The sequence below is a fragment of the Chlamydotis macqueenii genome, chromosome 3 (assembly GCF_036417535.1).
Source record: "Chlamydotis macqueenii isolate bChlMac1 chromosome 3, bChlMac1.mat, whole genome shotgun sequence".
Classification (NCBI taxonomy): Eukaryota; Metazoa; Chordata; class Aves; order Otidiformes; family Otididae; genus Chlamydotis; species Chlamydotis macqueenii.
Genome location: NC_141558.1, coordinates 37,640,996 through 37,667,706, shown reverse-complemented (window position 1 = coordinate 37,667,706; position 26,711 = coordinate 37,640,996). Strand labels below are relative to the sequence as shown.

General features: G+C 37.6%; 1 protein-coding gene across 1 annotated transcript in view; it reads left to right on the top strand.

The window, feature by feature from the left end:
- Positions 1-26,711, top strand: part of ME1 (malic enzyme 1) — a 177,032-nt gene that overhangs the window by 80,116 nt on the left and 70,205 nt on the right. Inside the window, exon 6 of the mRNA XM_086745759.1 lies at positions 18,627-18,730. Coding sequence (XP_086601885.1) covers positions 18,627-18,730 — 104 coding nt within the window. The remainder of the gene's footprint in view (positions 1-18,626; positions 18,731-26,711) is intronic.

The window sequence follows — 26,711 nt, the reverse complement described above, 5'->3', positions numbered from 1 at the left end:
TCTTACTCTGGCCGGGATTTTCCATAATAAGGTACAACAGAAATCGCTCTCATAACTTAAGCACATATAAATAACGATTATGCTGAACTTGGTTTTTTTTTCGAAATGTGCAGATGTTTCCCGTTTAGATTAGTTCCTTTTCCCTTTCTGTGGGGGCCTCAGTGCTTTAAAATAAGTTTTAAAATATGTATTTTTGGCAACTGTAATGTGGTTGTGTACAACCTGCAAATTCTGCAGAAAGATTAAATCTTACTCTAAAGCAGATTGCAAGAAAAACTTCACAAATTCTCATCCTGTATTGTTTTGTTGTTTGTAGGACACAAAACAGTAACTCTGAGGAGCAACTTGCTCAATTACACATTATTATTAACAGCCTTATTACTGTTCGTTTTAGCAGAGATATTTTTAGCTGGAGTGTATCCCACTACTCGTAAAACCAAGGAAAGAGAAAAGAGGCAAATAAAGCATTTTTACACACTTGCCTAGAAAATAAGCAAGAGCTTAACTTATGAGTTAAAATTGATCTAGTAGAAAGACTTGCATGACCAAACTAGTAAATTACTCCATGCAATCACTGTGGGACTGAGCATTCAAAAGAAGTGGTGTTGACTGCTGCCAAAAATAATACGCTTGTTTTGTAAGTCATTCACAAATTGGAGGCCATTTTTATCCAAAGCATTTAAAACAATATTTGGGGTACTATTAGTTATTTACTACAGACCGTGACAATCTCACTAAAAGTTGTGCCTTACCCAGTAGCTGTATATTTTTTGAGTGTGAGGATGGTGCTTCTCAGGTGGGATTTCAATCCAAGTAAAACATACTCTGGCACAAGTCTCAACATGGATATGAAAGTCTTGTTGGAAATCCTGAGGTGATGTTATCTCTGGATTCTGGACATTCACCTACTTCTATAGAGGTATATGTAACTCAGTTTGAAGATTGTAGAAGAAAAATTAATGATTGTCATGGTACGAGCAACTACAACTTAATGGAGACCTACACACATACTCAGCCCTCTGAGTGGGATGAGCCTATTGGTTAAAAATCAGCCTGCCTTACAGGGATGTGAAAACTGGCAATATAAAAAAAAAAAAGAAATAACAAAAAAAAACCACCCCACAAAACAAACAGCAAAACCCAATAATAGAATACAAGTTAAAAACCTAAGTTTGTAGGCAATAAAAAAGCAAAAGACACTAAAGAAAATTAATACAATCCATATTAATTATGGACAGTAAGAATGAGACCTTATGTTGTTCCTGATGCTTTTCTGTAATGATGGTACTTGTGGCAGTATTAGATTGTCAATATAAATATGGTAGATATTTTTAAACGTCAGTTTTATCTATCTTGGCAAGAAGTCTTATTTTCCATTTTATTAACAGAAAATGCATATGTTAAACAAAAGCTTTAAAAATTTGTGAAGATCCTTAAATTATAATGTCCAAATAATTCTTTGGCTAGTTCTTCTAGAAAAAAAACTCTGGTAAAAGATTTCTAGACCATGCTGAGCTCTGTAGGGCGGAAGTACTGGGGTTTTTTTTTGTTATATCTGGGATGAATTGAAAAGTTCAGGAAGATTGGATTAAGGTTAAGGCTCCTTTTTAAAAATACAATGGTCCTGGTTGCTGTAACCTGAGATAAAGAACTGAGTCAAATCAGAAAGTTTGGCTAATCAAGAATTGAGGGTAAAATAACTATTGCTGATTAGCATAGGCTTATTAAAAAAAAATTTAATCTGATGTTAAGTTGAGCTTACAGATTTTTGGTTGACTTATTTTTTACCCTCAGTAACATATATGAATTCATACCATTCCTTTTAAGAAACTGGACCAATGAAAAAACAAAGCAGTGTGTTACTGTTACTACTACTCCTGTGTTACTAGAGAAAATGCGATTTAAAACATGTGTTTCTGTGAGGATTAACAAAGTAGTTGTAGTTTTATGGTATTTCAGGTTTTTTTCAACTCTGCAATGTTTAGTATCTTTATCAAAGACTTAAAGAATATTTTTAGTGTACAAGGGTCATAGATGAGACATGGTTTATTTAAAGTACTATTATTCAGCCACAGCAGGAATGAAATTTAGGAAGACTAATGGCTTGTCTTATATAGAAGTCAAACCAGTGGTGAAAGGGTTTCTTCTGACCATAAAAATCTTAATCTAATAATGGATGCTTAACAGAGGAACAAGTACTGTGTTTATGTGGTACCTTACAAAGAGAAGCTCTGACAAGTTCAGGGCTGCCAGAGCAATCCTAGACCAATTGCATGTGTAAATTCAATATGGGCAATGGCCAGTTGTGGGAGCTTTGGAAAGATTAATTGTGTGTTAGCATTTAAACATAAACCATTAACCATAAATTTCACCTTAGGTAGAAGGCATTAAACTCTTTTGAACAGTCCTTGGAGCGCCGGGACGGTGGCCACATGCCAGCCATCAGGATTGCTTAGGTGTCAGAAGTCACTCTCACTGCAGCTATGATGGCTTCAGAGAAGCTAGACACACAAACCTCTTGCCCTAGGTAGACATGGTTAAATAGCTGGCTGGTCATATATATATAATATATATATACACCGTTAATATACAGATGAATCATGACGGTCAGTTCACTTTTTGCAAAAGCGTGTCTGAAGCCATTCTTTGTTCATATAACTGTCACATACAGACATTTAAGCACTGAATGGTGCATGAGAGACAAACATCCAGGGCAGCTGCTAGGACAGCCACTTCTCCTTCGTCTGCCACACTTTAGGGACTTGTAGGCTGCTGTTTCAAGCTACTTCCTGCATGCTTGCTTTTGGGATATTTTTTCCCTTAACTTGCTACAAATATTTAAATACAGGAATGTGGCAGTTCTCGCAGTTGCCTAAATAGGTCAATGAGCATGACTGGGCTGGCAGTCCTGACTCGTCTGGAGGCATCTGTGGTGGAAGACTGAATCCAGAAAAGCTGAGGTGCAAATTCAAGCTCGTTTCTTCAACTTGTGCTAGTTAGCTTTCTGCATTTCCCCAAACTACTTCCAATTGTCATAAGAACTAGTACCGGCCTTCCAAGATTCATGTTTTTGAAAAATACCTACCTATGAATGTGCAAATAAGAAACTGTTGAGAAAACAGGAACAAACCTACTTCTGTTATTCGTATTCCAACCAAAATAGAAACTTGAACTGAAGAAATCTGAGTACAGAGGAAACCTGCCATTTCGTAGCTTGTCAATCTAAAGACATAAACGTATCAAACAAATAATGTACATTGTGTAGAACTGTTGATGGAGTAAATCTTCTGTGTTTTTTTTATCATTCGTCTACTGCCTGTCAATGCTATTCTGGTAATAGATAATTGCAGTCCCCTTCACAAATTAAGATCTATTTTACAAGTGGAATTTTTTTCACTCTTAGATCTTGCTGCTAGATCCTTCCCTGGTAGTACATCACCAGTATTTGAACAAAGGAGAAAATACATGAATATTCCTTTTCCCTCCCCTTTTCCTCCCTTCAATTGGCAAGAAAATACTGTGGTAGGATATTACTTTTCCTAGAGTCAATGTAATGACTCATTTTTTCTTTTCTTATTTCAATGTTCAGAAGTACTGAAAAGTAAAGTCATTTCTGAATTAGAATACTGTCTAGCTCATTATGCAGAAGAAAAAAAACTTTTTTTTTTTTAATTTGCGAAAACTGCTAGTCTCTTTTTAAGGCTATTCTGTTATTTGGAGTGGACTGAATATGCATTAGAGGAGGAAACGAACAAGTACAATCTGTTTTTATAGATGCTTCTTCTACAATTGGAGGGGTTCAGGGTCACCTTTCCAGTGTGTTTCAGAAGATTACACCTCTAAAATAAATATGACATTGTCCATTGCTCCTAAACATGCTTTATTTAAACAACAGGGACACCTGAAACTGTGCCAATGTCCATATTACGCTTGTAAACCTAAAGAATGGGCTGGGGAAGGATGGTGCTTACGAGAGTCACCATTTCCCATCAGTGCGGGGGCATGCTTGAGTGGGTCAGAAGTATCCAACAGCTGATGTTTTTAAGTAATTTTTTGGAGAGCTTTCCTTTTCTTGCTCTTTAATATTCTCCTGGTGAACAATTACAATACGTTTGGTAATACATTCGCAACTTGAAAGTTTCAAAAGTTATTTTGACTAAGTATTTTAACTCAGACATGTGGAGAATTTGTAAGTGTAATAATAAATCTAGATTTGCCATTTGAATATGTTTTTGCCATATGCTGCTGATTTATTATTGACACACGCCAAACTCAGTCTTTTGACTAAGTTGTAGCTTGCTTTTTCTGTCCAAGAATATTATTTTATGTTAGACTGTTCCGCAAATTCCTACCTTTCTGTTTCTCAGGTATTGACTCTTGTAAGCTCGCCAGGCTGGATTATCAGTAGAACACACAGAAAGCAATAAAACAGATGAGGAAGAGTAAATGAAATCATAGGCTTTGGGCAACAGACAATAAATTGTATTAAATAAGTTTGCTTCAAGGGAAACTTGAAATAAATTGAAAAATAAAAGTTTTTGTATGTGATCTTGTGGTGTGTTTTATATCCAAAGCAATAGCTTGACAAGCCTAGTTTACTTTTAGAAGGAAATATTGATCAAAATTGTTAAATGCTGTCAGAATGAGAGGATAGTTTGCACAGGTTTTTCTACAGGTACTGTTGAAGGAACAGTTATTTTAAAATGAGTGTCATATAGTGACAAAAAAAAAATATTTGCTATTTATCACGGAGCATCTGCTTTTCAATTTAAAAGTTCAATTGCTGCCAAAAATGTTCAAGTTCCAAGTAACAGTTTTTAGGTGGCATACTCAGTGAAGGACTTAGTTAATTATGCAGTTGTGAAGTACTGGAAATATAATTAATGGAAAACTGAAGGAAAGCACCTGTGATATATTTAAATATTCAAATGGAGTGGCATTTTTCTTGTTACAGAACAGTTTTTATTTTATTTATTGTTTTTATTATTACAGAGGGGTTTTAGCTAGATATTAGTGTTTTATCTGTTGCACATTACAAGTGTATCATTGATGAATGCTAACATCCTTCAGCTCTTTGGGCTTTTATAGATATTGTCGTTTATTTTCTTCATGTGTATTGAAATTTCGTTTTGTCCTTTGTAAGTCATATGTTATTGCTGCTGCTTTTGGCTCATTGGTATTTCAATACCCCGAATAGTTTTCTATTTGTTGTAGATATCCTGTGACTACTTCATGGGATACAATAAGTTTTATTTTATTTTTTTTCGTTAGAGGAATATGTGAAATGGGTTCTGTTCTGTTAAAATCCACCACAAACTTGACCCCAAACCTCCTGTACTCCAAGGATTCACATCTATGGAGTGTTCTAAAACCATTGAGAAATAGTGTGATAGACTAGTTTTAGGTTTTATTTTATGTATTTGGTGGAGGGGGATTATAATTTAAATCCTAAAGCTGATTCCAACACTTTATTTGGATGTCTCATGCCTTAGTATTTTTTCTCTGTGGATCAGAAGTTTCTGCCTAATTGTGTTTTCTACAAAGCTTCATGACCCCTGTGTCGCTGAGTTGGTGAGGTACACCCTGGGATATGTGGACCGACACAGAGCCTTACATACAGATTACTATAGTGAGCAAGCAGAGGCACAGGAATATTTCACAACAATTACAGTTTTCCCACAGATTTTATTTGGAAATTTAATATTTCAAAATATATGATTTGCTGTCAACTGAAGTAAGAAAAAACCCAAACATGCAAATATCCATCAGATTTTCAGAATGTTCCCTCATTTGCAGTGAATAAATAGGGCTCTGTGACATTTTTCTTGACTGTTGCTGAAGTTGGTGTTAGTTAATACTGAAATTCTTACCACAATGGTAATGAAAGGTGTGGTTAAGTAAATACTTATCCAAAGTCATCTTCTGTGGCATGTTAGAATTATTATTCTGTGTTTCCTTGCATGTGCTGAGTTTTCTTCACTTTATTTTGACAGTACAGATGTGGAAGAAATTGCAAATTTTTTATGTGCTTTTCTGAATCTTGTTGAAAAAAGTGAAACTTGAATTTTGATAGATCAGATTATTTTATTCTAGTACAGACATTATCATTGTTACAAATAATGAATCAAAAGAGTAAGAGTCTCCAATGGTCTCTCCAATCAAGCCTCAGTCAAAACTTTATAATATTTAGTCCTATTATATTGCATCACACAAGGTTAGGTAGTATTTCTTGAGTAACTTGCTGTTTATAATGTGGTGAGAGGAGGAAGGAAGTAATATAGAATTCTACTGTATTTATTTATTTTTATTTCAATAATAATAGTAAATGCTAATTATTCCTGTCTCAGTCTAACCATAGGTGCATATTCAGACTTTGCATTAATTTATGTGTGTTTGTGCATACAGATATGTCCATTACATTATACATAGAGTTAATATATCTGGGCTGTTAGAAAATTCCATGTTTTCACAGGACCCTGTCATCAGCAGAAAAGGTAAATTGCTACTGGATAGAGAGGCTTTTATTGCACAGAATATTCCGTGTTTTGGAATACTGTATTTCATTTGGAAACCACATTTCATGTTTTAAACTTGTTAAATGTGTCGATCTGCATGGTAGCTTGCATCTGACTTTTGTCTGTGCCTTTTTTCTCCATGTTTCTTTGCCTTCTGTCCAGGTGTATTCTGAGAGCTAGAATAAATTTTCACAGACTCTGTCTTTTTCCCAAATGTATCCAATGCGATGTGTGCGGGCATGCTCACTGACAAGATGCATCAAGTGATGCTCATGGAGAGTAACAGATAACAACTGCAAGAAAAAAAAAAAAAAAAGAAAAAGAAAAGGACATAAAAGCTTACTAGCCAAACAGTTGCTATCTTTAGTCTTAGGAAAGGAAAATGGCTCATTCTTCACTGTTGGCTTTTCTCCTTGAGCCAGTAAGAGCTCAAAGTCCTGCTTAGGTAGACCTCAGCTTTGAGTGAATGCCAAGGAAAACCAATGTTAGCAGTTAATGTTATCTGTTAGGTAGCCTTAGTAACGTTGAAAGAGAAGTCTTGCATAATGATTTTCTTGGAAGAAATCATAAATTAATTTGCTGATGGTGTGTTTTACACAATTATTTTCATTGTTTTTAATAGTGGATGTTGCAATATTTCAGAATTAACTTCTGCAATTAAAAATCTAAAACTCAAATTAATTTTTTACTGAATACTCAAATAATAAATTTCCTAATTTATACTTCTAAGTATAAATATATCCTCAAAACTGCATACAGCTTTAGTCAAGAAGGTTTTTTACCCTCTATGGCCTAAAACCCTTGACTGAAGTGACTGCAGCGTGTTGTTGAGATGGGATTCCAAGGAAGAAATCTTGAGAATCTAAATTTACCCAAGACACTGAGCTTTCCAGTGTGTTTCAGTCTTTTAAAGAGTGTCTTCTGAACAATCTCTGTGTTTGTCTTCTATTTTTTCCATAGTCTTCTGTAATTTATTTTTTTTACTGCCTATTTCTTCTATATCTTCTGCCTTACTATGTATTTTCTTAGTTGTCTTAAACCTACAGTAGAAGACTGTGTATAAAAGTCTCGTGCTTCCTAAGGGACGCATTCATATTAAGAGAGCTGAAATACAAAACATTGCCTACCCCTTTTGTGAAGTAATTATGTACAAAGGGGAACAGCATTTCCCACCATATTTAGAGCTCTTAACTGTTTTGACTTATTTGCAAATGTAGATCATTTGCTATTCTTTACCATGATGTTCCCAGGGGAATGTATTACATCACCTCCCTTGTTTTTGTTCAGATGCTTTTCTCATATTTTCTTTTATTTTCTTAGGCACAGCTCAGCAACTGTGAGTACCAGCAATTTTACCAATAAAACTCAAATATAAATGGGTTTGGCTTTTAAGCATTTATTCTCTTTAAATATTTTTCTCAGTTTCATAACACAAACACTATCGACATTTTGTTTGATGCCACATTCACTTGTAATGGCCTTCGTTCTTGACTGTAATAGTAGAAAGACATTCTGTGGTTACATTACTACTATTATAATGCTTGTCACCTTTTGCCCTAATATGAGGGTGAAAAATACATCGATTTACATTTTCTTTCAGTAGCAAAAATACTTATAGTAATTTTAAATAAATAAAAAATACTCAACAGACCAAAGTATTTTTTTTTTTTTCACCAGGGGCTTACTGTTGTCATTGTACAACAAAAGGTTACTGCAATTTTTAAAACTCATCCAATTGTTCTAGTACAATTAAATTAAAGGAGACTTTCACGTTTATATTATCTTTTTAATACATATGTTGTGTAAAATAAAGTATTATTACATATTTCAGTGCCAGACTTGCATCCGCCATCATCCTCTATTGCCTCCACTTAAAGTCCTCTTATACTTTCATAAAATAATAGAGATTAGTGTTTGCAATCTCCTTGTAACCATCCAGCCTTTCTATGTTGCCTGTGTACTATGCCCATATCTAGACTTTTCTAGTATATCCACTTCGGTGGCAATATTTTTCCCAATTCTCTTTTATCTTTCCCATACTTAAGATTCCATGGAATGGACAATTATAATCTTGTGTTTGAATTATTAGCCTTGAGAATCTGAGGCGCCATCACCAAACTAGGTAGGCTTAGAATGACTGAGAAAGAGACACAGAGCTTGAGAGTTGTCTGAACATGAGCTAATCATCCTAGGCTAATTTTATGAAGATGAGCAGATCCTTCTTCTCGTAGAGCAGCTGTTGCAAATTGGTCAGAAGAATTGTCTTTTAAAACTATCGATTTTTGTCTTTTGACTATAAAAAGAGCTTAGGATAGCTTAGATATTGACATATAAAGTATAGCTTCTTAAGTTAGATTATATTAATACATATTCAGTTTGTACTTCACTTGCCTCTCTCAGCATCTGACTTGTTGCTATGTGGCTCAGGAGGCTTCTACAGAGACTAAAGCTTGTTTTTGAACTTATGTCAACCCCTTCTTAAAAGAACTCTTTGTGTATTTGAGAAATGCCGTTCTACTGCTTAGCGCATGAGAAGACCTCAGGAATTGACTGTTACTTTTGATCCATTGTGATCCTTTAAACATTGCCATTTTTGCAAGGAGTATCTGGTATTCTTTTTTTGAGACTGTTCGTTTATTGTTATGAAATACAGTATTTATGAATATTTCTTTTCTGAAATATTCTATTTCATTAGACCATTCAAAATGTGACTAAGCCAGGTGGTGCTTCAGATTTTCACATTTACCAAACAGGATATCAACAATGATTCTTAAGACCCGAGAGGTTGAAAAGGGGAGGGCTTTAGTGGAAAGAACATAAATGTTGACGCGGGATTTAAGTCTCAGTTCAGCTGACATTAGAAAGAACGAGCTGTGTATTGATGTTACTGGCAGTTGTGTCAGTCCATTTACTTTCTTCTTACTTCACTTTTCAGCACAACGGGATCTATAAAAGAGGGCAGAAATGAATATCTGGAAATGCTTATTTTGGATAGCATGCATGAATATCTGTAGACCAAACGGATGGCAGACTTTGTTTCAAGATACCTTAGACATTTCCAACTCTTCATACTCAGAAGACAGCAAGAGATAGTGTTTGTTTTTGTTGGCTTCCATTCTTTCTGAAATAGTAACTGCTAGCTATCTGCCTCCTCAGCAATTTGTCAGGCAGTGGAGAAGACAAGAGAGGGAATTGAGCCATAAATATAGCTGTTATCAGAAAAGATGGTTTATGATGCATCATTTGTGCCTCCTTGGAAGTTGGCCTAGTGTCTGGGACAAAACATGTCACCTGTTGACTGTAAAAGTGCTCTTACAAATATTGGCCTTGCACTAGCAGGTCTGCTTTGTGCACAGAACTACTTTTCCCCTTTTTCTTCTGGTGCTAGGACAGATATATAGTCAACAGCTGTGATGCCAGTGCTGAAATAATATCACCAGACTTGTTTAATAACTGCCAGTCACTCAAAGGGACATTGTTGATGTGACTTGTTTATGTAGGAGAAGGCCCAAACCATTTGGCTCTAGTAAAGAATATGGCTGAGTATCAGCACAGGAGGCAGAGATATCAGGGTCACAGATATTTTGGTGAAGGACCATGTGGGAGTAGCTTATGGAGGTAAATGAAATAAATAGATCTAAGTTTCATGGAACTGAGGAGAGTCTGCAACAAATGATGGAGATTTATAGTTACATGTGAATGAAAAAAACCAACCAAAACAATGTATCAGAAATATTGATATAGAAATGAGATGTACTGATAGCATAGAACAAGATTTTCAGTTCTGTAAATGGTATATCTGCTGATATGTTAAAATTCTGTTTAATTAACTATGGGATGGACTCAAGACATACTGTGTGCTGTCAAAATGTGTGAGCTGAGTCCTAAACGATGTTGGATTCTTCAGGACTATTGTTTTCTCAATAGGCAAATGATTAAGTTTTTCAAGAAATGCCACTGGCACACAGACAACCATTTGTTTTTGGTTTTACTGTAGAAAAGAGTTATGCATCCTAAAATTGCATATGATGAAATATTGCTCCGAAACCATGGTTCTGAGCGTCTTCCAAGTTCCAACTCAAATTACAGGCATTTGTGGAATTGGCATCATCCCTATCCCTGCAGACAGATGTTAACATTAGGAGAGTTCTCTGAGATTGTTAAACATAATGCAGAGTATTTATCTTGCTGTTCATTTTATTTTTTCTTAAAATACACAATGATTTAGGCTTCTCTAATCTCCTTACTATCTCCTTACTAACTCTGCTGGATACAGTTCTGGCAGTGAGTCATCTGATGCATGCTAGCCTGAATTAGTGCAGCAGTACCACTTCAGACATTTTGATGATGCTCTTTTATTACAAAATAATTTGCAACCTCCAGAGAAGAGACAAAAAGTAGTATTCAATGAGAATGAAATAAGTATTCCTCAGACTAATGTTTTATGTCTAAGGAAGAGAGAAAAAATTGTAGGGAGAGGAGCAGACTGTTGTCTGAGCTCTTTTAGTGGGAAACTGCACTTTTCGGGGCTTGTGAAAATTGCCCATAATGGAGTTTTCTCATGGCTGGTTGTGAATTCTGGACTGGTGACTCCTTCTAAGCAGGAAGCATGAGGAAGAAGAGTTAGAAAAGCTCTGGTGAACTTTGCTTAAATTTATCTAGTGCCCTTCAAACAATAAATGGCCCTTCAAACAATAAATGAGGATAAAATAAAAATTTCAGCAAAGTTTTGTGCTGGCTGTCCTTACAAAACTTTCAAATATCTGTTGAGAGATGTAAAGTCAGCATTTTTAAGAGTTTCACAGCAAACAACAAATGAAATTATTGAAGTGTGTTACTGTAGATATGTTGCTTGTCTCCACTTGGTGCTCATCTCTGAAATGCAGCTGCTTCTGTCTTCCACGCATAGTGACAGTGCCCTGTTTGTACAAAGCATGCCGTTATTTTCGGATTGGCACAAGTCACACAGAAAATGGATCATTCTATGCTCTTTCTTTCATATAAATATAAGGAAATTCCAAGATTAGAAATTGTTTTGCCTCCCACTTCCTCCTGGCAATCAAGTGCCTTAGTAATGACCTGCTTGGCATAGCTGCTACTTGGTCTTGAAGTTAAATGTAGATTTAAAAGACAGACGTAATGCATCTATGTGGTGGTGGTACACAAGCATGGTACTAGGAAAATAACTATAAAAAAGGTCTTTCATAGACTCATAGAATACTTAAGGTTGGAAGGGACCGTTAAAGGTCATCTAGTCCAACCCCCCTGCAAGGAGCAGGGACATCTCCAACCAGATCAGGTTGCTCAGAGCCCCGTCCAACCTGGCCTTGAATGTTTCCAGGGATGGGGCATCTACCACCTCTCTGGGCAACCTGTGCCAGTGTTCCACCACCCTCACTGTTAAAAAATTTTTTCCTTATATCAAGTCTGAATCTACTTCCCTCTATTTTAAAACCATTACCCCTTGTTCTATCGCAACAGGCTCTGCTGAAGAGTTTCTCCCTGTCTTTCCTGTAGGCCCCCTTTAAGTACTGGAAGGCTGCTATAAGGTCTCCCTGGAGCCTTCTCTTCTCCAGGCTGAACAGGAGAGTTGTTCTGGCCCTCTGATTGTCTTCGTGGCCCTCCTCTGGACCTTCTCTAACTGGTCCATGTCCTTCTTATGTTGGGGGCTCCAGAGCTGGACGCAGTATTCCATGCAAGGGAATGAGTTTTACTTCCTAGGAGAGCCCTTCTGGTACCCATGACAAGGGAAGAAGGGATGCAGGCAAAACATGCCATATGAGAGCGCCAGAAGAATGGTGCCTGCTCAGCAAGCAGCCCGCCATCTCCCCGCAGCCATCACACACTGGGACCTTTATTCAGTGCCACATACATGCACCGGAAGCAGCCCACAGAATGTCCTTGGCACAGCCTGGCTTTGTGCAGTCTCTTCCTTGGGGACAGACTGTGGTAATTTCATAGTGTGTTACAAGTTTCTTTTATGAAGCATTCTTTCCAGTCATTAGGGTGATTTTTTTGTTGTTGTTGTTGTTAAATTAAAGTTCACTGGAGCTGACAATTTTTCAGCTGGGTAAAGCTGTCTGCATGCGTGGGAAATAACTAAAATATAAGCAACAGGGTTCAGTGTGCAGTCAAAGTTACAACTGGTAATTCCTCTTCAGGTTAAGAAATTAGTAAGCTTCCTGAGAAGAAGGCAAGAAAAGAATGTAAAGGTCAAATTGGCAGATAAACAATCTTATGAAAGGAAAGAACAAGTTGGATTGAATAAGTCAATCCTGTCTTTAAGGAGAAATAACTGATAATGTCTGGTGTAGCTGTGCAAAACTGTAGGACCGCTACGAACATATGGATGAGAACATATTCTCTGTGTTTTTTAGCACAATCTTAAATTATTTTAAACATAATTTGAAATACTGTAACTTCTTTTCTGTTACATTAGGATATTGTTTCATCAGAGTATTAATAACTATTGATATTTTGAATTGTCTCAAAATTGCATAATATTCTTTGCTCTTATTCTTTTTCCACAGAAATTGTTTTCTTCAAGCAGTGATTTAAGATTGATGCCAGAAGAACACTGTGAATGTATTCTCTTTTAAATTCTTGACTCTTGTAGGTCTAGAATTTTGTCTGGACAGACAATGGACAGGTTTTTGGTGATGTTTTTAGGGTAACAGATGGGAAAATGTTAATTATAGTACAACTGCTGTCTGCAAACACAGTATCTTTGTCTCTCAAGTACTGGCAGACACTTGGGTTTGGCAAGTCTAGCACAGTTGGGCTCAGCTTTTTAAACTCGTCTCCAATGTGTGGGGCTTTTCCTCCTTTATTTATACCTAGAATGACCCATTGTGATACACATTTTTTTTGGCCTTCTATTCTGGGATCTTTTGTGACTTGTGACATCCTTTCCTATGGGGTAGTCCCTGGAGGACACTGCGGTGCAAAGAGAGGTGATAGTCTGTATGCCAGTACCTGTCTGTTGGGGATGTCCAGATACAGTGCTAGCTGAGACTCCCGAAAATGACATCTCCTCCTTTTGAGGAGAAGCAGAGGATAAGGCCCCTTTTTCCTTGTGCAAGAAATCCCTTGCAGTTTACAAATGTATTGACAAAGGTCTAGTCTTTAAACAGGAGGGGTCACGATCTCTTAGTAAGTATATCTTGGGACCAATGTAGTTCAAAGAAAACATAATTTAAAAAAATCTTTAGTTCTCTGGTTATGAAATTTATTTTTTGCAAAGTATTCTACACCCTCAAACCCAGTTAGCCTCAGTGTTTCTTGCAGCATTCAGCACATCCAAAATTCAGTAAGCATTTGGAAATATGGAATCTGTTACATGTTTTAAGGGCATCATCCTGATGTCAAAATAAGATTACTCAAAGAAAAAGAAGGCTTCCTAGTCTAATATAGATGGAAATCTTACACATCTTTCCTAATACCATAAAAAACACTTTGCAGGTGTAACCAGTTGTTGTAGGACATAAAATTGAGAGTCAGCATACTAGTGCTTGCAAACAAAAAATTTAAATGAACGCAGATTGATTACTGGGTAGTTAATACTGATAGAAGCTGAAGTTAAGTCCAAAACATTGACGTTGCTTCTGACTGGCTAACACTTTTACTGGAAAAAGTTTCACATTGAGTGAAATTTCAGTCCTGGTGAACCAAAAAAAACGTTGGAAATGTCTGACTTTCCCGGAGAGCAGAAATTCCCCTCTGCTCACCAGCCCTTCCCCAACCTGTGAAAACTGAGACAAGAAGTTGTTTACAGAAAGAATTTAGAGTGTATTAATGTAAGAAAATATTAACACTTGACAAAGCAGTGGCATTCCCTCAGTTTTCTTGGTAACTGTGTGCCCTGTTAGACCAATCATACTCTGAAATGTGTTTCATTTCTGGCATGTGGCATGTCTGTGTCCCAAAGCTTCTAATGTCCCCTATAAATGTAGTTCTCCTTTAATTTTATAACTAATGCAAATCATTTCCCATTGTAGAACTGGAGGGTTTTAACATTTCAATGGGATGAGGGAAAGTTGCCGCTCTGAAGCGTTACCATACACCAAACACTTCCGTCCAGAGGCTCTGGACGCTCTGTGCTGCCGTCGTTGTGACTGGAAAGGCTCAATGTGTTGCAGTTCTTCACCTCCACTTTTCCATGAAGCTGTTCACTAAATCATGTATCTGTTCCAAGGAAATGTCCTGGTGCCAAGTTTGAAAACAGATGACATTTTAGCATGTTTGTTCTCAACTGATGAAATATATAAGGGTGCAATTTTCTGTTTCTCACTGGCTTGGCTTTTGTAGCTAAATTAGAGCCAGGTGCACAGCTCAAGCCTTGCTTGGACTTTGATGATTTGCTGATCTCTTTACTGTAAGTGCGCACAAGTAAGATGGTATAAACGGCTTGCCTTTTTCTTAAAACCCTAAAGGTCATTACAGTTTTAATGCACTCAGGTGGTGCTTCAAAGAACTCTTTGTTATTTTACACAGCTAATTCTAAGTAGATCTACATGATATTTCCAGTACCAGAACCTCAAATAAGCCCTTTATTCCTGTAAAACCTTATTTCTGTTAAAGATTGAATGTTCCACATTGCTAAACCTGAATGTTTTAGAACTTTTTTTTTTTAGCCTTGGAGTGAGTGTGTCTAAAAATAAACTAGTGTCAACTTTCTCAGTATCATTTAATACACATAACAAACCCACTAACCTGAAAAAAAAAGCAGAGTTATGTTTTGAAGGAGATTCAATTTCCAAAAGAACAAAACAAAGTTTAAGCTTTGACAACAAGCTGGGGAACAAAAGAAACCCAAGTCATTGAGGAAAAGTACCTAATCATCATGTCAGCTTGACATACTCGATTGTAGGATGGAACTTTCTTTTTGGTAATCTGTTTTGAAAGCCATGAAATAGTCGATAGCAAATGTTAATCTCTCAAGATGTGTGAACCCTCTAAAAAAACCAGCCACTGGGGACCCGGTTTGCATGGTGTTGACCTGAATAAGGGGATAATGTGCTTAAGCAGCTTATTCATTCTTCTGCACCCTTTGGAAAGGGAGCAGCTCCACAATGGTTTGCCACTCAGGGCTCAGACGTGACCACTGTTCTTTTCATTTGCTGAATGTTTCATTCTTTTGTCTCCGCCCTGGGTTTCTTCATACGTTGTTCCAAACAGGACTATAAAAGAACTTTTTGGGGCTATTTCTTGTCGAACTGTAATGTTTGTGAAGCAGAATGCACTGAGCTGTAAAGGAATTTTAAACTCTGGATGTATAGCTGGCCAAGCTTTTCATCAGAGATGTGTCACTGAATTAATTGTCTCTGCTTGTGAGACTTCCCAGGCTGGAAGTTTAAACATACCCCAGAAATATTGTGTTAATTGTTTTAAATATTCCACATTAAATTTCAGCATCAAAGATATGTGAATAAATTCATGTAGTGGTCTTGTAAACGGAGCGGTTTCAGAGTTCTGCGTTTTAGCGTTGGCTATAGATTTAAATGCTCACAGACATGAAAGATGAAAAAGTTGCAAAAGGAGTGTAAGAGCCTATGTTTCAAGACAGATCCATGGCTTGTTTAGCACTTTTTAAAGAGCATGACTGTGAATGCCTATTTCTCTTCAGCTTTGACAGAATCACTACTCAACTTATGGTGGCTTCTTGAACGAATCAGCATGACTCAGTCTGGCCATGAAGTATTTCGGAAATGGGTCTTCGGAATTTAAAAATAAAGGCACCATATATATATATATATATATTTTTTTTTTTTTTTTCATTTTGAGCATTATTTTATAAAATTAGAAAACACACATCGTTTCATAAAAAGCCTGTGAAAATACGTTAAAACTGCAAATCAGTTTAGGAAGAAGAGTTATGGGAGCTGGAAAGGGGATAAGTTATGCTGAAGTGGACTGTGGAGCAGCTATGGCAATGGGATTTTAGAAGTGGGATTGCTGTTTCCGAGCCCTGCCATGATGGTCCTGACGGAGGCTCTTGCCACTTGGCAGTTCTGCTTTCCAACCTTGTGTGCTCAGTCTGCTGGGAAGCTCAAGGCAACTCCCACAGGGTTTCCAAACTTGTCTCAAGATTTCATGCTGCTAAACTGTTCCTTTGCAATTTCTGTGAATTTGTCTCCCAGAGGAATAAAATTATCCTTTATTTGTCAGATTTTCTTGAGGTGATTTTGAATAACTAGGCAAACTTAAAATGGAAATGAAAAAAATTATTCCAGAAATAGTGATTGATTACAAAATTGGAAATTATTATATATAAAAAAGAAGAGCATATAAGAAAGAAAATTACTTTGGAAGGTACCTGACATCAAATTCTCGCCAGTATTTCCTGCAGTATCTGTAATAGGTACATAATTATGATTTTGATTTTGCTGCTAGAATACCTAGAATAATGTAAATACAGACATAAAATTATTTCAGCCAAAGAATATGCTCCTTAAACATAAACACTGGGTAGAATTGGTGAAGGGAACAAATGAAATGCTTACTACATAATGACTTCACTTTCATTTACAAAGTAATTTTAATTTTAAGCTTTATTTGGTCTCTGCTTCAAACAGTAGAACTAAAAACTTCTGAAAGTCTGTAAGTAATGTATTACAAATAGTTTGTTTTGAAATGGTGATGAATTTAGAAACAGTTTTAGAAAAATCAGCTTTTAATGCTGCTGAATTTTTGCATTGATTTTTTAAACATTCGAATGTGATATCTTTAATACTTTATGGAAGTGGAGAAAAAAAGTGAAGGAGAGACAAACACCTCTACCTGTAGGCCTGCATCAGGATACTCCTGAGGAGGCAGGATACCACCAAAGGTTTTCAGTTTTGTGCTGATTCAAATGTGTCTTCAACTGGGGCTCGTGACCCAAAGGATTTTTCAGTTCTACAAAACAGAAAAGCTGTGAAGGGAGTTTAGGCACTTTTCTAACAGAAATCTGATTTCTGATTCCCATCCTGAAGCAGGGTAAGAAAGCTTTCCAGCCTTGTTACTTCATGTTGTACATTGAAGGCTTTCTTCTGAAAGGAGAGGTGGTCTGTATTTTTCTTTGCAATGTTTTCCTAATTGAAGCTGGCATACATGATCCTGCAGCCATGTTGGTTTTGCAAATTATTTCTGGATGAAAAATGTTCAGTCAAGCTCCTGAGCATTTCTGTAAGCTGTTTGGGCATGTGTTGGGAGGACTGCACACTAGGTACAATGGAGAAGTAAGGAAATAAGCTTGTTCATTTTCAGAGGCCTGTGAAAAATAATAGCAGAGTGTCTTACTCTTACAAAGAGAACTCTTGGGGAGCCATTGAAAGTGTTGAGACTGAGGAATTGCTGTAGCTGGAGTGAATTGTCAAAAGTGATTGCAAACCACTTTGAACACATTTAGTAATTTGTAAGTTATAATTTGGAAATCGATCAAACTAAAACAAGACCTTCTAGTAGTGGAGACATGGAATAATACAGACGTAGTGTTTTTGTGGACCTACTGGAAATTTTGGGTCATAAATCTCAGGGAAGAAAAAGTACAAAATTTAAGCATAGGCAAATTCAGAAATCGCACCCAACTGATGGACATGGATGAGTGAAATGGAGAATGCTGCAATATAAAGTGACAATTCAAAAACCTTGGAAGGAAAAGGTCAAAGGCTTCGTTATGTTTTGGCATACTGAATATCAACTTATCAACACAGTTGAAATTATGGACTCTGGGAGAGATTTATGAAACATGATGATAAAAGTCAAGAAAATTTTTAAAAAAAAAAAACTGTCAGAGCACTGTCAGAATGTAAAGGAAAAAGCGAAAAGTACTAACTGAAGATTTAAAAGATACTTTTGAAACCTGACATCCCAGAATAAACTTTTACTTTTTCACTTGGAAACATTACACTTCCTTTGAGACTAAGGTATCCCTTTTCCTTGATACAAAAGAGTGTTTCTTTAATCTCTTTGTTGCGTTTCTTCAGTCTTCATATAGAGGTGGATAAATGGATATGTACTTCATATGCTCGGGTTAATCCTCAAACACTGTATTGTTGTCCCCTTCTTATTAACTTAGAGTGTAGTAGTGTAACTTGCTCATGTAATAGTTCAAACTTTTTTTTTTAACAGGCATTGCTGAAAGATCCTTTGTATATTGGACTGAGACACAAGAGAATCAGAGGTCAAGCCTACGATGATCTTCTTGATGAATTCATGGAAGCTGTGACTTCAAGGTATGTGATTTATCTTTGCTATTCATTGGTGAATTCCACTGTGAACTTCATCTTGGGAGAAATAAAGGTCAGTAGCTTGTGAAAGGAAGACAGTTATTAGGTTCCTGATCTTTTTTATTTTGAGGACAGTATTGTGTAAGTTTATAACTGCTTGAACTACTTGCCTTTAATATTGCAGTTTTATGAATTCACTGCATGAGTAGTAAAACTCATCTTGAGATAAGTGAACTAGTTTTTCAGACTTCTTTTTTTTGAGATTTTTATTGTTAAGTATTTGCCTAATAATTTTCTATGCCTCGTGCTGTGCCTATGTGATTTTCTCTGTCTTTGTGATATGACATGTCAGAAACCTGAAAGAAGCTATCATACTTGGGATCCGCTGCCTCTGCCCCCACCAAAACCATGATGGGACTAAGCTTTCAATGTTTTGGTTTTAAATGTCATGGTATGGACTTATACCAAGTCAACTCTTTCTCTTACTTCTTTTTTCCTATACAGAAAGTAATTAACTCTATTATTAGAACATGATGCATAAAATAGTTCTTCTCACATGTCAAATAACACATTTGCTCATATTTTCCTTGTTTGTTAAAATATTTGGAGTGCTAGCCCTGCATTCAATGTGTATACCTAAAATAGCCAAGTGCCAGAATCCTTAGACAGAATGTGTTTTCTGCATCTGCATCCCAAAGCTGGGGCTGAGCTGTGGGACTTGGAAATGCTTTCCAGCTTCTCAGTTGTGGTTTGTGCCCCATCTGTTTTTTGACTCCATTTTTTGGGACCTTATCTGGACATGCACAACCTCTGTTCTTCCTGCCATGTTTCCTGTGCAAAATCAACATGTATTAATTTCCATGCCTAAAGAACATATTCCTTCATATATTACTGTAGTCTTCCCCATCACCCCCAGTTGGCTGACACTCTCTTGTTCTTAATTTTGCTATAGAAGTTGATGGTTTGACTCTACTCTGTAATGTGTTTGCTCATCTTCTGAGTATTCCCTTTCAGATAAAATTGATGCATTTTCTTTCACCTTCCTAATAGAAGGTTCAGAGCATGTTTTAGGAATCTCTACCTTAATGCATTCCCTAACTCACCCTTTCTTTGAAATGAACCACAGTTCTTCAGTATGAAGGAAATAATCAGAGCCAAGAAGATTATTATCTCAATAACTTTTGAAGGTCTGGTTGACATGCTCTTTTTACTTAAACATCTTTAAAACTATAATTTTGAGCAATTTTGAGCAGTTTATGTTTGCTTGACCTTCTGAAAGATCGCTTCGTTCTCAGCTAAGTCTGTCATGGTCTACAATAGTGTCATTTATTTCATGCTTAAAGTGGAGCACTTACAAATTACAGTTCAAACCTTGCATGGTTTACTTGTGAATTGTTTTGGCTGTAGTGTGACATCTATATTTATTATGATACCCATTTGCTAAGGCAAAGGGAAAAGTGATGTAGTTAAGTCAAAATCAAGTCCATTTGCTCAATAATTTCATACGTTCCTAAACTCAAATTTGTATTTAGCATGCCACTGGCAAACTCAGCACTTACAGCTGATTCTGGTGTGATGGGTCTGACTGTTAAAGATGCAGGCCATGACTTGCTTTATTGCATATTACTTTCCCTTGCCAGCTGTTGTGGTGATCTAGGTAATTGTATACTTTGGTTAAATGCTAGTTATCTTTTCCTTGTGAATGTTTCTCTTATGCTTTTCCTTTTTTTTTTTTCCACTTTTCTTAGCCTTCTGCTGCCTGTTGCACAGAGGGAGTATTTATTCACTAGTCCTAGATGTATGTTTGGTCTGTTATGCTTTAGGTTAGTCATATTTGTTGTTAGTTATTGCCACGGTACTCCAGAAGAGGCTTTCTTATTTAACATTGCCTGATCAATTCTGAGAATGAGAGAAGTTCTGGGGAAATCTGTTTTCATGTTTTCAGGGCCACGGACTATTTGTCTCCAAGACATACATAACCATGAACATCACAAAGCACAGGGCTATCATTTATTTTTTAATAAGCCAGATTTAAAAGCCGGCTTTTAAGGTGATGACAAATATTTTCAAGAGAAGACAGTAAGTTGGAAAACTATGCTAAATACCTATTTTAGATCTTTTTCACCCTCATAATTCTCCAGAGAAGCCAAATGCTAATAGAAGGGAGAGCCAGGTTTGTCTAGGGACAAGGCAGCTGTGCAGGGCTTGTACAGGCTTTTCACTGGCTTCCAGGGAATCTTCCTAACATGCACATCATCTTAATTGATTATTAAATTTTGAAAATCTAGATTTTTATAAGCTGATGCAACACCATTTATAGTGTTTCATGTTGAAATGTCACCTTTATACAGTAAATGTTGTGACGTGTAATAACGAAAATGCTTTATAAAAAAACATGTCATAAAAAGGTATAGTTTCATCAACTACAATGCTTTCCTTTTCTCAGTCTCCACTGCTGTTCACCCCCAAAAAGTTGTTCTTATGAAACAAAATTATTTATGAAAGAGTCAGGATTTAAAAAAAAAAAATACTCACAACTTAAACCATCCATTAATAAAAGATTTTGATACAGTATCCAGTGTGCTATCATGGCAGAATGGAACTAGTACAATGTGATTTTTCCCAGCTGTGGGAAGGCAGAAACATATGGAAAGTATCTAGACTTCTGTTGACATAAAACCAGTGAGCAGCTTTTATTTATTTATGTATGTATACGTTTATATGTTTATTTATTACCAGTGCCAGCAGCTGCCCTGTCTGAGGGCAGGTGCTGTAATTTCTCTGGACCAGGTGTTACCAGGTGTTTCTTGCTTTTGTGTGGTACTTTAGGGCAATGGGAATACTTTAAATGGAAGGAATATTTTATAACATGAGGCAAAATGGATAGGTATCTTCATCACTGGAGAAAGTAAATCAAACTGGAATTCAGAAATGCTTGTTAAGTTTCTGCCCTATGGAGAAAGGGGTCGTAAAACATTTTATACAGAGAAGTAAATTTTTCCAAATGACATTTTTTTTCTTAAATGTCCGTGTTTACACAGGAAACTTTGAGAGGAGGGATTGCTAAACAAGATTTTGGTAGCTTCCTGTTTAACCAGAGGAAATAACTCTCTTTTCATTCCAGTTCCTATTTCTTCCCTACTTGCCTGTGATGATGCAAAGAGATAAATATCAATGGCCAAGAGGTATTCGTGTACAACAGTGAAGGGATTATGGAAATACCTGCCTGAGGGGAAAATAAGTAGAACAGAGATGGAACAGGAAATGAGGGGAGAGGAAAAAGCACCTTTTTAGTAACAGGGTCTTGAACTTCCTTGTCTGATGCAAAAAGATTTAAAGTCTGGACATTTTTTCCTTATTTTAAAAGAAACTTCATTTTGACAAATCTAGTAAAGGTAACCCCACCTTGAAGACCTTCAAAAAATGCCAGAGTAGGGAAGAACAGCATCCTACCAGCTTGCTTTCTGCTGCAGACCATTGCTAATGGAAGCTGTTGTGCACCAGGGAGGGACAATACTGACTTGCACCTCTGGTCTGTGAACAGATAGGAAACTTTCAGCAAATTGAAAGAATCCGGTGTAATTCCCATAGGTTATTTCCTTGCCCACCAATTGCAACCTCAAAGAGTTGGGCAGGATTATTGTTCTGTTATAAGCTAAACCCCATGGATTTGTGATGCATAAAAGCAACTCTATATCACTGAAATTATCTTTCTGTGCATGTGTGATGGTGAGTTTTATGTTTCACTTCAAGATGAAAATAATAGTGGTGGACCCTTGAAAAGAAATATCATGTGTCATTTATGTTCTCTTCTGTAATCATATTTTGATTAAATCCTTCCCCACTCTTTTTATGTGCTATGCTTTTCTCAAGTTTGTGAGCTATAAACCAAGCTGCTGACAATTGTAATTAAGTATGTTCTGTCCTAAATTACCATGATGTAGTCATTATTCCTCATTTGCCTGATTACATTATTCACAGATGGTAGCAGGGTTTCATTTCACATCACGTGTTTTATGTAACTTTCAGAACAACTGTAAGAGTAATATACCCACAAAATAAAAATACACAAGTATTTTAATAGATGTTTTCATTTAGTAAGTTGCATTAGAATATAATTCAATTTGTGAATAAATTAATTCAAACAGCCCTTACTTTTGCCAAGAGAATATACTGGCAAGAAGTCAACATGAAAGGTGATTGTAGGTGTGCATCATTAAGGAAGTGGTTGGACCATGCAATGATTCTGACTATGTTTGGGCACAGGAACATTGATACCTTTGTCCTCTTCTGTACTGTGGTGGTGCAAGACCAAGACTTGAATCATGCCTATACATTCCCATGTTGTTCAAGTTTAAGTGGCTGTCAGAAAGTGTACAGAAAGGAATACTGCTGCAACAACTCCCTCCTATGGCAGACTTGGTGAAGATCTTTCTGGTTAGAGATTTTGTCTCTCAGTGGGCTTTAGGCTTTGAGCCTGTTTCTCAAATCTATGAATACCTGTTCCTTCCACTGTTCAGTGAACATTACCTTCCTAGTGAAGATCACTGTGGATAGCAGGACAGGGGAAAGGTGAGTCTTTAGGCAGAAGCCCATACACTGCCTTGACTACAGTTACAATTACTCTGAATGTACCCTCAGTTCCTTCCTGTGATTTCATCTGAGGTTCATTTCCAGTTATTGATGGGTTTGCGTTCTTCCTAAAACTGCCTGGTCCCAGGACTCAGGCTTCCTTGCCCGTCTAGACTCCAGGTGACCTTTGGTTTTATACTGATAGGGTAAAACCATTCAGGCCTATTAAAAAACGCTTTCAGACACGAAAGCATTGTGGTTTTAAAACAGGGACTATTGCTTTGGATAGTGGAGAGTGTTATGGAAAAGCAAAACAAGCAGGGTTTATTTTTTTATCCTCGTTCAAGCAGCTGTGATATTTTGCCTAAGGAAAATCTTCAAATTTTGTGATCACTTACAACTATTATCACTTGCAACATTTAAATTCTCAAGAAATGATGCCACATCTAGGAAGTTTTTTTAAGAATCCTGAACCTTTCCCCAGGCCATAGTGCTTAGTGGGATACCCTGCCTGGAATCGTAGTTAGTTTATCTACCTTCATCTACCTTCACTTTTTTCCTTACAATTCATTTGAGCTTTCATTAACTGGAATGTGTAAAAACATGACAGGTGTTGCTTGATTGATTCATTTGCTCCAGCTGCTAAGGAAGTGTATATATCTTACTTCTAGCTTTCTAGCTATCATCCCAATAGAATAAAAAAATCAAAGAACGGTTTGGGTTGGAAGGTACCTTCAGAGGTCATCTAGTCCTGCAGTGAGCAGGGACACCTTCAACTAGTTCAGGTTGCTCAGAACCCTGTCCAACCTGGCCTTGAATATTTCCAGAGATGGGGCATCTAACACCTCTCTGGGCAACCTGTTCAGTTGCTTCACCAAGCTCATAGAAAAAAATGTACTCCTTATGTCTCCAGTCTAAATCTACCCTCTTTCAGTTTAAAACCATTGCCTCTTTTCCTATCACTACAGGCCCTGCTAAAAAGTTTGTTCCCATCTTTCTGATAGGCTCCCTTTAGGTACTGGAAGGCTGAAATAAAGTCTCCTCAGAGCCTCCTTTTCTCCAGGCTGAACAATCCCAACTCTCTCAGCCTTTTTTTTTCGTAGAAGAGATGCTCCAGCCCTTTGATAATTTTTGTGGTCCTCCTCTGGACCTGCTGCAACGGTCTTTCCTGTGCTAGGGGTCCCAGAGCTGGACGCAGTACTCCAGGTGGGCTCTCATGAGAGCAGAGCGGAGGAACAGAATCACCTCTCTCGACCTAGTGGCCACTCTTCTTTTTGTGCAGCCCAGGATACGATTGGCCTTCTGGGCTGTGAGTGCACATTGCCAGCTCATGTCCAGCTTTTCATCCACCAGTACCCCCAGGTCCTTCTCAGCAGGACTGCACTCAATCCCTTCGTCCCCCAGCCTCTATCAATACTGGAAGTTGCCCTGACCCATGTGCAGGACCTTGCACTTGGTCTTATTGAACCCCATGAGGTTTGCATGGGCCCACTTCTCAAGTGTGTCCCTCTGGATGGCATCCCTTCCCTCAGGTGCATTGACTGCACCACTCAGCTGGGTGTCATTTGCAAACTTGCTGAGAATGCACTTGATCCCACTGTGTTATTGATGAAGATATTAAACAGTACTGGTCCCGGTACAGACTCCTGATGGACAGCACTTGTCACTCACCTTCATCTGGACAATTAGCCATTGACCACTACCCTCTGGATGTGACCATCCAACCAATTCCTCATCCAGTGAACAGTCTACCCGTTGAATCCATATCTCTCCAATTCAGAGAGAATGGTGTTGTGGGGGACTGTCTCAAAGGCCTTACAGAAGTCCAGATATGTGACATCCATAGCTCTTCCCTTATCCACTGATGTAGTCACTCCATCATAGACGGTCACTGGGTTTGTTAGGCAGGACTTGCCTTTGGTGAAGCCATGCTGGCTGTCTTGAACCACCTCCCTGTCCTCCATGTGCCTTAGCAGAGCTTTTAGGAAGATCTGTTCCGTGTTCTTCCCAGACACAGAGGTGAGGCTGACAGGTCAGGTTCCCAGGATCCTCCTTTTTACCCTTTTTAAAAATAGGTGCAATGTTTCCCTTTTTCCAGTCAGCCATGACTTTTCAAATATCATGGAGAGTGGCTTGGCAATTATATCAGCCAATTCCCTCAGGACTATGGGATGCATCTCATCAGGTCCCATTGACTTAGGTATATTCAGGTTCCTCAGGTGGTCACGAACCTGATCTTCCCTTACAGTGGGAGGGACTTTGCTCCCCCAGTTCCTGTCTTGCCATCCATCTACTGGAGAGGTGTGGGAAGAGGAGTTACCAGTGAAGACAGGCAAATTTTTTTTAGTACCTCAGCATTTTCCTTATCTGTTGTTACCAGCTCACCAGTCTTGCTCATCAAGGAGGGTATGCTTTCTTTGACCTTCCTTTTCTGATTGACATACCTGTAGAAGCTCTTATTATTCCTTATGTCCCTTGCCAAGCTAGCTCCAGCCATGCTTTGGGCTTCCTGACTCTGTCCCTACACAACTGAGCAATGTCCCTATACTTTTCCCAGGATACCTGTCCCTGCTTCTCCTACCTCTACATTTGCTTCTTGCCCTTTAATTTGACCAGCAGGTCTCGACTCAGGCATGATGATTTATAGAAACAATAGCTTTTGTTTTTATTCCATCTCTGGGCTTGTCACTTTTACAGCTTAACACAATGGGGATCAGCTTGATTGTTTTTTTTTTTTTGTTTGCCTCCATTGTACAAATAGCCAATAACAACATGTCTGTCCTAAAAATAGGACTGTCTCTCTTGTCATAGCAGAAGCACTCGTCATTTCCCAAACATGAATATACTGTGCAGAAACTCTGAGTCCTCTTCCATCAATGTCCTTGGCAAGGGAATGGCCTATGCTTTGTCATCTGAAACCACACTCAGCTCTCACGGCGCTGTAAACTGTTCTGATTCATCATTTCCTTTCTTCTGCATACTCTTGAAAAATGCTGACAGCTTGCCAGAGCAGTAATGAATAAATATAAATAGTCCATTCTCTGAATTTAAGTGACAGTCAGAACAGCAGCAGCCGTGGACATTGCTAAGATAAGATGGAGAAGTGGGATGTGCTGTCCCACTTTGAGGCAGAAAAGGCCTCAGTACCCATTTCAGTTTCTTAAGTTTCACCCTCTGGCAAAATGGGAATGAAGGCCAAGTCACGTTAGGTTTTTTATTTCATGTGTGATCTGAATCTTCTATAATGCAATTATAAGATCTTTCTGAATCTCTTGCAAAGCTATTTTCTGCTGGCGAATAATAATCTGGTTAGTTGCTCAGATGATATAAGTCTGTACTGTGCAGCCTGATGCCCAAGCTTCCAGTCCTCTGGCAGTAGAAGCTCAGGGAGATTTGCAGTTGCAAGTATTAAAGG